General features: G+C 39.0%; 1 protein-coding gene across 1 annotated transcript in view; it reads left to right on the top strand.

Moving 5' to 3' along the window:
• Nucleotides 1-415: 415 nt before the first annotated feature.
• The window catches only part of PCF11 (PCF11 cleavage and polyadenylation factor subunit), a 30577-nt gene continuing 19319 nt past the window's right edge, over nucleotides 416-11673 (top strand). The window contains exons 1-6 of the mRNA XM_050940326.1: nucleotides 416-896; nucleotides 5521-5646; nucleotides 8164-8352; nucleotides 8827-9021; nucleotides 9993-11101; nucleotides 11389-11578. Of these exons, the coding sequence (XP_050796283.1) occupies nucleotides 708-896; nucleotides 5521-5646; nucleotides 8164-8352; nucleotides 8827-9021; nucleotides 9993-11101; nucleotides 11389-11578 (1998 nt within the window). The 5' untranslated portion in view covers nucleotides 416-707. The remainder of the gene's footprint in view (nucleotides 897-5520; nucleotides 5647-8163; nucleotides 8353-8826; nucleotides 9022-9992; nucleotides 11102-11388; nucleotides 11579-11673) is intronic.

Genomic DNA, 11673 nt, shown 5'->3' with positions numbered 1-11673 from the left:
CTGAGCGAATGGACAAGCCAATAGGAAACTAGGTCTCGGATCGTACACAGCGCTTGACGAGGCAGTTGAAAGAAACTAGGGGTGTAGGCGGTGGAGTTACGTGGAAGGAGCAATCATAATTTAGAACTTCGGTGAAAGGCGGGCTTACAGAGGAGAGCCAATCAAAAAGAAAACCAGTAAAGAGAGGCGGGGTTAAAAATCTCAACGAATCAGAAGGGAGAGAAGAAATAAACCAACCAATTGTAACTCAGAGCGAAAAGGGAACCCGGGTTTTAATGCGAGGACCAATCAGGAGAAAGAAAAGCCAATAACAAACAGATAGACGATAGGGAACCAATCAGAAAAAGCGAGGACTAAGAGTGAGCCAACCAGAACACAGTAAGGGAACAAAAGGGGCTACCCAAGCGCCCGCCCCCCCTTCCCTTAGAACAATTTCACATGACGCAACGGTTGGAGGAAGAAGAAGTCCGGGACTCGGAGCCGCCGCCATTTTGTGTGTGTGAGACTGAGACGGCGGCGGCTGGGGAGGCGGCAGCAGTACCAGCGGCGGCGGCACCACCAGCGGCGGGAGCCCCGGCCCGGAGGATGCGGTAGAAGATCTCGAAAGCATCGAGGAGGGGCGGCGGCGGCAGCAGCGGCGGGGGATCGCGGGGAGGGGGCTTTCGGTCGGTGGGTCGGGTCCTGGCGCGGGCCCCGGTCCGAGGAGCATGTCGGGCCCGGAGAGCAGCGCCGGCGGCGCCGAGGCCCGGGAGGACGCGTGCCGCGATTACCAGTCTTCGCTGGAGGACCTGACGTTCAACAGCAAGCCGCACATCAACATGCTGACCATCCTGGCCGAGGAGAACGTGCCCTTCGCCAAGGACATCGTCTCCCTGATCGAGGCGCAAATCGCCAAGGTTTTTATATTCCACCGACTACTACTCCTACCTATACTGCTGGGGGGACAGGCCGGGCAGGGGCGAGGCCGGCTGGGGGGTAGCGTGTGTGTGCGTGGAGGGGAGACAGGGAGACCCGGGGCGGGGGGCTGGGGGAGGGGGTAGGCGGGGGTAGCAGGAATGGAGGCGGGGGTGGGGGCGACAGACAGGTGACTGCCCCTGGGGGTGGGGGATAGGGGGCAGGACAGGACAGGAGGGGGACTGGGGATTTGAGGAAGGGACGGATCAGAGCAAACAGGAGTCCAGGAGGGGCGTGGGGCGGGCGGCTTCGGGGAGTCCGGGCAGGGGCTCCGGGGCCAGCAGCAGGGGAGCCGCAGTGCCAAACGCGGACAGGGAGCGAGGCTCATTCTCACACCAGAGCCCCCTTCCAGGCAGGCGGGGGAGCAGGGGGGGATTGTGACAGGGAGTCTGACGTCCAGGGAGGGGTCGGGAATCGCCCCCCCGCAGCCGCTCCGAGCAGAGCCTGGATACTGGGAATGAAGGTCCGTGTAAATCCGAGACACAACATGGCGGCCCGGCAGCGACTGGGCGGTAGGACCACCTCGCCCTGCAGCCGGCGTGCCCTGGCCGTGGGGATGATCCTCAGTGTCTCTGTTTTGACGCTTAAACCCCTCAGTTCAGTCATTTGTAGTGTAATTATAACGACGTCCTGGGGCGGGTGGACCGGGGGACAAAAAATGTAGCTTTTTTTCTGGGTAATTTAAATAAAAATAGATCGGAACTGAGATTTCCAGTTTCTTAGATACTAAATGCAGCTCCTCGTAGTTTTAAACACAGGGCGATTCCCCCTTTTTCTTTTTGAGGCATCCGGGGTGGGGGAGGGAATCTGCCCTGAGGTAGAGAAGTTTATTTAGGCAGAGCAAGGGCGAACATCTGGTCTGGTTAGAGAAGCGTGTGTGTGTGTGTGGGGGGGGGGGTGATGGGGTTGTTTCCTTAGAGAAGTTTATTTTGGTGTGGGGAGGCTGTTTAGGCTATACACTATCTGCTCTGACTAAAGCTTAGTGTGGTGGGGGTGTGTAATCTAACTTGGTTAGAGAAGCTTATTGGTCAGGGCAGGGGACAAGAAATGCAGCTCGTAGGATCCTAACATGGCGCCTGAGAGCACATGACACAATGGAGTAGAAGGGATGCTCTCTCAAAGCCCAACCCAGGCAGTTGCTGACATCAGTCAGCCATGGGCACATGGGGGTTTTCATTTTTTTTTAGCAGAGGATTTTAACTAGCCCTGAATTTAATTCCAGTAAAATAGCTCCTTTTCATCCCCACCCGAATCAACACAACACCCTCTTTCTCCCCTGTTCCTTCCACTGTTAGGTGGTCTAGGGCTTTTGTATTTAGCTTTAAATTGAGGTTTATCATAGGGAAAATGGTAAAATTTATGTGGGGGAGGGAAAGGTTTCTAAAGTTATTTATGTTTAATCTGTCTTTCAGTCAGAGCAGGATGGCTTCCTTCAGTGGGTTCTCCAGACCCTTGTCCAGACTAGTTCTAAATGTCTTCAGGGGCTGGGCTTTGCCTTTTCTTTGGGGAGGTGATTTCACAATCTAATGGATTTCATCATTATATCTAATGCGGGGCAATGGATGTGCATATTAAATAATTTGTCATAAATACCAATGCTGTGAATTTTTTCATTTTTGGGTGGTTTTAGAGCCTCCCTGTTTTTTTAAAGATGTTTTAAATCCTGTATCTTTTTGATTAGTTTTGCCTAGTTACTGTTAGTGACTCTGGTTATATAAGGCAAGTTTTTAGTTCTTCTTGGGAAATTGACCTCCTTTACTAAGCCACTTTAAAAAAAAAAAAGTGTTGCCTGGAGACAGTTTCTGTTCAGTGTAAAACTGAGTGGTTTGCTTTATATTTTAATAAATGGTTTTGAACTGTGTGACTGGTATTATAAAATTTGTAAATAAAATGTATGAAATGTGTATTTGTCTTTTTATTTACCATTGTTTAGTGCAGAATCTGTTTCCAAAATCATTATTATTTACATGGTTATTTGTTAAGTGTTTAAAAGTGACGTCTGGGGGTTCAGATATCAAAATGAGTTTAAGGTTCATATCCTTCAGAAAACTAATTCCCCTTCTCCTCTCTCCCCCCCATGCACATCTTCAGCAACAAATTTCATACATAAATTGAAAGAGAACAGCAAGCATTCTGTAATGAAGGCCAAACTCCTCTATGCAAACAAGCTTATACTTAGTATCCTTCAATATTCTCCTTATTATGCTGAGCTCCCTGGGCTTTTGGATAGTGTCTTGTGGTATCGTTCAGCTATAGAGTTCTGTGCTGTATTCTAACTGTATTGGCATCTGAAAACCAAAGTACATTCCAAACTAGGATTCACTTTTGTGGTTAATGGAGTACTTGATAGCTGTATTGACCTAATAAACACTTCCGGAAATGAAGACTTAAAAATTCCAGACTTATCTAAGCCCTGGTTCTTAAAATGTAATACCTGAATGACTGAAGTATTCAGCGTTGGGTTTGCTATATAACTCCTCTAAATTACATGAGTCAATGCTAAAACAGGCTGACTTCCTTACCAGATTGAAGTACTTCCACGTGCGATTACTTCACAACCTGGTGTGTAATGCAAGTGATCGTTATAACACTTTTTAAAATGACTTTACTACTAGTTTAAATGGATCCAGAAGATCTCAGACTTAAACGTAGCTGAGTATATTGAGCCTGTGTGCAAACACACTCACTGATGAAATGGAAAAATATATAGCTCCTGCTGTATAAGTAGCTCTTGGGGAATAAGGGCTGGTCAGACAGCTGTGTTGTGTTTCACTGAAATCTGACTTCGATTAAATCTTCCTGTTTTCTTTTTAAACAAGGCATTCAGAATTAAAAACGTTTTTTTAATAAGCTACCTTAAGAAGAAACCAAAACCATCCCAGCCATTTGAATATCAAGCAGCATTGGACACTTAGTCTTTGGCTTACTAAGGCCAGAGGTGTATCTGTTTCACACAATATTGTATTAGCTCATATTTAAAGTTCAGATAGTGTTAAAGTGTGCACATTTTCAATACCCTGATTAGAGAGTGTACTGATGATGTAAGCCATATTGTGCATTTACCACAGTTTTTGTGTTTTAACTGCACCTTCCTAATACATATTAAGACATGCCATCTACTAATTTAATTTTTCACTATGTATACAAGTTAGCATAGGCCGCTACCATATTGAATATTTACCTATGTTTAATACGAAATTACCCCTTATTGCCTCTTCGAGCACTCTTCAGGTCATGGTAGTGGAATGGTTTGAAAATGTAAATAAAAATACATTTAAGAGTAAAAACACAACATATTTTGGCTCTGATTTACCCATATACAAGACTTGTAGACTCAAAATGACATATTACTTTTGTCTGCAGTTTTTTTAAGCCACTCTAACGGGAAAGGTACTAAATATAAAACTGTAAAGCAAGAGCACTTCCACATGCTTGTCTGGACAATGGGTTTTGTGAAGTGAGGTGTCAATAATGATTTATGGACCTATTGGACAACCCAGTCTAAACTTAAATATGAGTAAATATACTGACTTTTATACCTGGACTTGTGGGATGGCAGATGGGAAAAGTTTTGTCAATGGATGTTCCTGTGGAAGAGGAGCACAGTTAACACAACATGTGTCTTTTACGTTGTCCTTTCAACAAGTCTGTGTACCTGCTGATGCTTTCTGAAAGTTTGCTGTGCCTTCTGCTTGTGAAAGCCAATGGGAGACATTTAAAATTAATTTTTGGGGGTTAGGCCAACAAGGCTTCATTTGCTTTGGAAGCTGCTATACCAATCTCACCACCACCACATAGTCCTACTGCACAAAGTCCGTACCAATCTTGTGTATGAACTTAAAAATAAAATTTGTGCTCTTTTGACAATGGAGAGTCCAGAGTTCGAAGACTACCTTCCGTGAAAATCTTGGTTTCCAGAGAAGCTCATCCGTACTCCCATGACCAACCTCATAGCTGAATTTTGTTTGGGTTTAGAACTTTTGCATACATCTCGAAAAGCCGACTGAATAACTACAACTGCTGTAGGAGGCTGAGACTCCTCACGTTCGTTTGGATTGCAGTGAAGTAACTTTAGTCTATTCCAAATGTAGGTTACAAAAAGACTGTCGTATTCAACATATAATCTACATCTACGGAGTTAAATTTTTGGGGCCTTTCTGCTAGAAATCTCAATTCTGTTAATGTGAAATCTAGATAAACAGCTTTAAGTTGATACAAGTCACAATTATTAGAAGTTCCAGCACTAGCTAATAGTGGTTTCATGTTAATTTATAATCTATCAAATGTACCTGAAACAGTTACATTCAAAACACTTAATAGTAACACTCGTGCTAATTTTTTTTGCCCAAGTCATTTCATACACAAAGTTAAATGAATGGTTTGGGTTTTTGTTTGGTAGACACACAGCATGGTACTTGTTGATGATAAACTTTCCAAGTTCAGTGTGTACAAAATAATCCATTGATTTGTAGTGTCAGCCAAAAATAGAGACCTGTATTTTTGGGATTGGTTATCCTTTAATCTGTTTGTTATACTAAACTTCTCAGTTTCTTCTTATTACTTCAGGCTCCTTCTACAGAGAAGCTCCCTGTTATGTACCTTATGGATTCCATTGTCAAGAATGTTGGAAGAGAGTATCTTACTGCATTTACTAAAAACCTAGTTGCAACATTTATTTGTGTATTTGAAAAGGTACATATGCTTTCAGAAAAGTTCTGTAGTCTAATCAAAGTTGTCTCCTGTATAAATAAATATTTGCCTTTCAGTGTTGGGTTTTCTTGCATGGTGAGGTATAACAATGAATGTTTTTTTAATTTGTCTTTTACTACACTGTTATGTATCAAAAAAGAAAAGCTGTTAGAAGTACTTAAGATAGAGGTTATCAACTCATGGTAATTATCAAGTGAAGTTTTGCTAAATTAACATACTTTGGTGGTGAAAACATTGTCATCTCACTAGAGAAGTTCATATTAGCATTTTTTTTCTGTCATGTAATATAACACTTATCTGGTAAGATCTATTGCTGTAGTACAAGTTAATCTATTTTAAATGGTGGTTTTGGTTTTTTTTAAAGCTAGTGAATGCCCTTTCTGCAAAGAAAGTACTTGGATGTTGTTCTCACTTTTTTTTAATAAGAGGGCAATTATTTTTGCCTTTTGTAGCTGAAGTTGACTTTATTGTTCATTTTAACATTTTTGCACCTGAGTCGCAAAAATGAATGCTTAACTATGAGGCATGCAAGTCGTTGACACATTCACATTCTTGTAGTGGCCTATGGTGAAAGGCTTTCTAAGAAAGTAAAGCTACTATGTTACAAATGAGTGTTTTGTTACAGTCAGTATTGTACCCAAGTTATGGGTCCAATGCTGCAAACTTTGTTCATGTTTGTCATCCTTAATCACAAGAAATAATTGGGATTATGCTCCCAAGGAAGAAAGGCAAACCTGAGTAAAATTTTTGAAGAACTGGGTCTTAATGGATATAAATCAAACTGGAAATTAGGTGGTTACCTTATGTAATTTTTGGCATATCAAGTTAAAATAGCATCCCATGAATTTAGCAGATAAAATTAAATAAACATTTTGGTGGATATTTAGCATTTTCTGTTCAGGTTTTACATCCCATTGAGGATCTCAGTGTTTCTTTTAACTCTTCAATTCATATGTATTTTTTTAAGTGTTAATTTTTACTTTGTGTGTGAATAGTTGAATAGATTGCATTGGTGAATGTAGACTATTTAAAGGAACATTTCCAAGTTCTGTAAAGTCTTGTGAGTTAAACCATGATGATATGTCACCAGTAAAAGCTCTGTCTATGCTTTTCCAGTGCAACAGAACCTAGAACTGTGGATTATAATTGACATTTCTGAGTTTCATAGGTTTATCATCCCTTACTTTGAACCACTCCCAATTATATTATGTTTTAATGCTTATTTAATGCCTAAATACTAAATGGATATCTCATTTAATAGTTAAATTGGCATTAAAATGGATAGAAGCCAGTTGATAACTGTCTTGGATTCCAGTGTTAACATTGTTATAAATCTTGCTTATTAGTAAGATGCTCACTAGCAAGAGAAGTCAGATGTTCAGTTCTGTCCTTGCAGCTATTTTTGCTGTGAATTTCAAACTACTGTATGGAAGAAAAAATAGATCTTTCCTTTAAGGATTACAGAGTACACTATTGATGGGAATTCTTTGGAATGCTTCAGTTTAGTTTGAAACTTAAAACAACCTTCCAAATTATAGTATGTCTTCTATTAATTTTTCTTGAAAAATTTAGCACTGCAGTAAAAATTGTCTAAAAAGCAAAAATATATTGGCTTAAATAACATGGACTGTGGGACAGCTTTTGAGGTACATTGAGTTAAGGGTCTTCATATTATAAAAATGTATTAATTAAGCAAATAACTTACTAGTTGAATATTTTTAATACAAATGTCTAATTCACCTCGTAGAATATTTGAAACGATTGAAAGAGCTTATAAAAATATAGGTACACTAGAGATTTATGACTCTATAGATCCATGTCCTTATACAATTAAACAAAAACTTTAATTGACTTCTAGGTAATTTTTATTTTTGCTACATTTATTCAAAAATAGTTTCCCAATGATATGTTGTTGAGCAAAAACTGTGTCAAAACATTGTGATGTAGAAGCCCAATGTGTAAATAATGACTTGAAAGCTCAGTAAATTAGAATATTTAGAAAGCTGTTCTCTGATTTGCTAGCAGTTTCCACTTTGTAAATATCTTTAGATTTATATATTGTATAGTTTTTTTGGCTGTCAGTATTTAAATTTTTTTTTTACAGAAATTGGGCAAAATTAAGAAATTTTAGCACCTTGATATACAAAATGAAAAACCTGTTAAGGAGGATGGTAATATGCTATGAAACCCTCAAATGCCTTTCAAGCAGCAAATCCACATACACATTTTTGCTACTTTACGGTTTTCATAGAATAACTGACATATGCACTTCAGTTAAAACCTACCTTGGACAGGTGCTGTTGGTATATTTGTATGTTTTTTAGAAAAATTGCTTAGTTTTAAATACTCAGCTGTGTTCATTAAAGATTTAACGAAAGGATAAAGTTTCCAGGCTAGAGCAGGTATAGAATAAACTCTGAAATTATAATTTTTTTATACGTGTGCGAAAGTTGTTTTATATTAACTTAACAAGCCATAGAATTGTTCTGTTGTTTTTAGGTGGATGAAAATACTAGGAAAAGTTTATTTAAATTACGCTCCACATGGGATGAAATTTTCCCTTTGAAGAAACTGTATGCCCTTGATGTCAGAGTCAACTCATTAGATCCTGCTTGGCCAATTAAACCTCTACCCCCAAATGTGAATACTTCTAGCATCCATGTGAATCCTAAGTTTTTAAATAAATCGGTAAGTTTTAATATGATTTCTGCATGAGCAGATGGTGATGCACAGTTTTTATTATTTACGTGTCCCATTTTGCTGACACTTTAAGCCATTATTAAAGAATTTTGAAGTAGATGGCTCTGTATAGGCAGACAGGTAAGACAAAGTTCTCAATTATTTGAAGATTAATTGGGTTTATCTTTCATGTGTCAAAATTGGAGTTTAACTAAAACGCTGAATATTCATTGCCTATAAATTGTATTAAATTATATTTTTTAAGCAATCACTTTGAAAATTTGAATTGCGCAATATTTTAAAATGTTCTAATTAATTTTTTCATGAAATTTAAAAACTAATTTATAGTTGGTAAATTGTAATACAAATGAAATAAAGTATCCATTCAGCAGTTAAATGCAATTCGGTTACAATTTTGAACCTCTCCCACTTGTTTCTCCCTCCAAGAGTTGTAATGCCCTTAAAATTATTTTTTCTTTGTAGCCTGAGGAACCTCCTGCACCTACTTGTACAGTCAGTTCATCTGGTACCTCAACTCCTCCAGCTGTTCCTGAAATACAAAAGAATTTGACCCAAGAGCAACTAATAAGACAACAACTGCTGGCAAAGCAAAAACAATTGTTGGAACTTCAACAGAAAAAATTAGAGCTGGAGCTAGAGCAGACTAAAGCACAGTTGGTGAGTAGTGAGTTAGAGTTTTGCCATACATGGAGGATTTTATTTTGAACAAGACAAATGGATTTTTTTTTTGTTTTTTTGAATTATTTATAAAACAGTATCTTGGCTGCACTGTTCGCTATATATGTAGTGGAACATGGCAGTTTTCTCCCTTTTGGGAAAGCCAACTTGTCTTAGAATAAGACCCTGCTCCTGCAGTGGTACTTTCCAAAGAGGAGCTAACTGTAAAATTAGGGGCTTTAGGTTTCAATATGTATTACTTCAAAATATCTTAGTGTGTTTTTATTCAAACCTAGAGTGATGGAAGGCTCTTTATTGCAACTTTACTTTTTATTACAATTTTCAACTTCTGTTGTTTTTGCTTTCCCAAAATGATGTATATCTGGCAACACAGCGCTAACCCTCTCATCTTTTGTAGTAGTCACTGTGCTATATATATATATATGCTAAAAGCACATAAACCATGCATTTTCAGCAATCTTTATTCCAGTCATTCTTTAAAAACAAAACATTTGTTTCTAACCTAGTGAGACTGGAGCAGGAAGCCTATATAAATTTAAGTCATGTCAGGTTCGTCTCCCAAAACCCAAATGTGTCAGTCTCACCATGCCTATCATGTGTTCGTATCCTGAATTTCTGCTTTTTCTTGATTTCTTGGGATCAGATGGAAAAACCCTGAAATACAATAATGAGAATCTTCATGTTTTGAAAGATTATAATAGTTTTTTTTAACTAGTCTTTTATATAGCATGGATATTGCATTGTTTTTCCACTTGATCTTCATTTCTGTTTTCTGTAATGCTACTGCATTTCAGAACAAGTGCTTAGAGGACTTGTCCTGTGAATTCAAAATAATCATTAACTTTCAAAGCTTTTTCTTCTGTCGTTGATTTTCAAGATGCAGTGCAGCTGAGTAACACTGTTGTAGAGCTTATATTTTACATGCTAACTCTTTTCCCCTCCCATTTTAGGCAGTTTCTCTTAGTGTTCAACAAGGGGCAACCACCATGGGTTCAGTTCAAGCACCTTCTTCCAAACAACATGTTTCACAGACTCCTCATATGACAGTCAAAGCTCCTCACCAGGCTTCCATGCAAACTGAAAAAAACAGACCATCTCCATCTTCTCAGTTTCATGATGTCAAAGTAGTAAACAGAGATCCTCGTCTTAATAGGATGGCTCAACATTCTTCTCATGCAAAAGATCAAAGTCATAGGAAAGAATTTCTATCTTCCACAAGTCTATCTGATATCAAGGCAAACAAAACAGTGCAGGCTGAAAAACAAAATTTGTCAAAGCAAGAAAAGTTAAAATCAAGTGAGAAAACACAGAAGAAAGAACTTGATCAGTTAGATGCAAAATCTAAATCACCATCCCCTTTGAAAAGCAAGTTATCCCATACTAAAGATGCTAAAAGCCAAGAATGTGAAAGTATGAAACTATCTGAAATTAGTAAAAGAGATCCAAGATTAAAAAAGCATCTTCAGGAGAAACCAGATGGTAAAGATGATGATACAAAAGAAAAGAGAAAAAGTATGGAGAGAAAAGAAAAAGAGGAACATAAGACATCTGATCACAGACCTGTTGGCAGCAGAAATAAAGTAATTAATGGCATTGTTCAAAAACAGGACTCTATTACAGAAGAGTCAGAAAAACAAAGTGGAAAACTTGGGAGGTCAAGTAATAGGAAAAGGTCCCGATCACGCTCTCCTAAGTCTCGATCTCCATCTACCCATTCACCAAAGAGAAGAGAGAGAAGATCACCCAAAAGAAGACTGAGGAGTTTGTCTCCTACTTCCTCAACTCCTAAAATTGGAAAGCTCCGTCAGTCAGGGCCTAAGCAATCTCATGTTGAAGAGTTTACACTAACTACAAGGGAAGAAAGAAATTCTAATAAGAGGAACCTTAAACAGGATGCACGAGATCCAAGGAGATTGAAAAAAACTCAAGAAGACAGACCACAGGAAACTGCCAGTCAGCATTCTATAAAGTCCGCTTCAGAACCAAAGGAGAATGTGGAAAATTGGCAAGGTTCCAAATCAAGCAAAAGATGGAAATCTGGTTGGGAGGAAAGTAAAAAGTAAGTTACTGATTTTGAGCTTGATCCTGCTGATGAAATCAGTGGGAGTTTTGCTATTGACTGTAGTAAGAGCAGATTTGGTGTGCAGTATTCAGATATCAAAGCAGCGGGATTGTCCTTTAAACGTTTTGACTGGCAATATAGTGTAATCATTGATGCTCAGTTTCCATTGTGGCTGCAGCACATCAGATCTAAATGGAATCAGTTCTAATGTGAATGTAGTAAATAATGTTTCTTGTATAAAGAAACAATGTATATTATAACTAACTTGATTTTATTATTTTCAGTCCACAACAGAATGACGAACATCAAGGACCTAGTAAATCTCCTCATCAGAGGCACAGGGAGATCTGGGCGGCCAGTAAAGGAATTTTGTCACCTCGAGCCCCAAAGCAACAGCATCGATTAAGTGTGGATGCCAATTTGCAGATTCCCAAAGAACTGACTTCTGCAAGCAAACGAGAGCTACTTAAAAGGGTATTATTATAATTAGTATCATATATAGGGCTAGAAGGACTGTAACAGGTTAAGTCCAGCCCTCCAGGCTGAGACAGGACCAAGTAAACTTAGAA

The sequence above is a fragment of the Gopherus flavomarginatus genome, chromosome 1 (genome assembly GCF_025201925.1).
Source record: "Gopherus flavomarginatus isolate rGopFla2 chromosome 1, rGopFla2.mat.asm, whole genome shotgun sequence".
Taxonomy (NCBI): Eukaryota; Metazoa; Chordata; order Testudines; family Testudinidae; genus Gopherus; species Gopherus flavomarginatus.
Note: the sequence above shows the minus strand (reverse complement) of the source record. Positions and strands in the feature narration are given on the sequence as shown.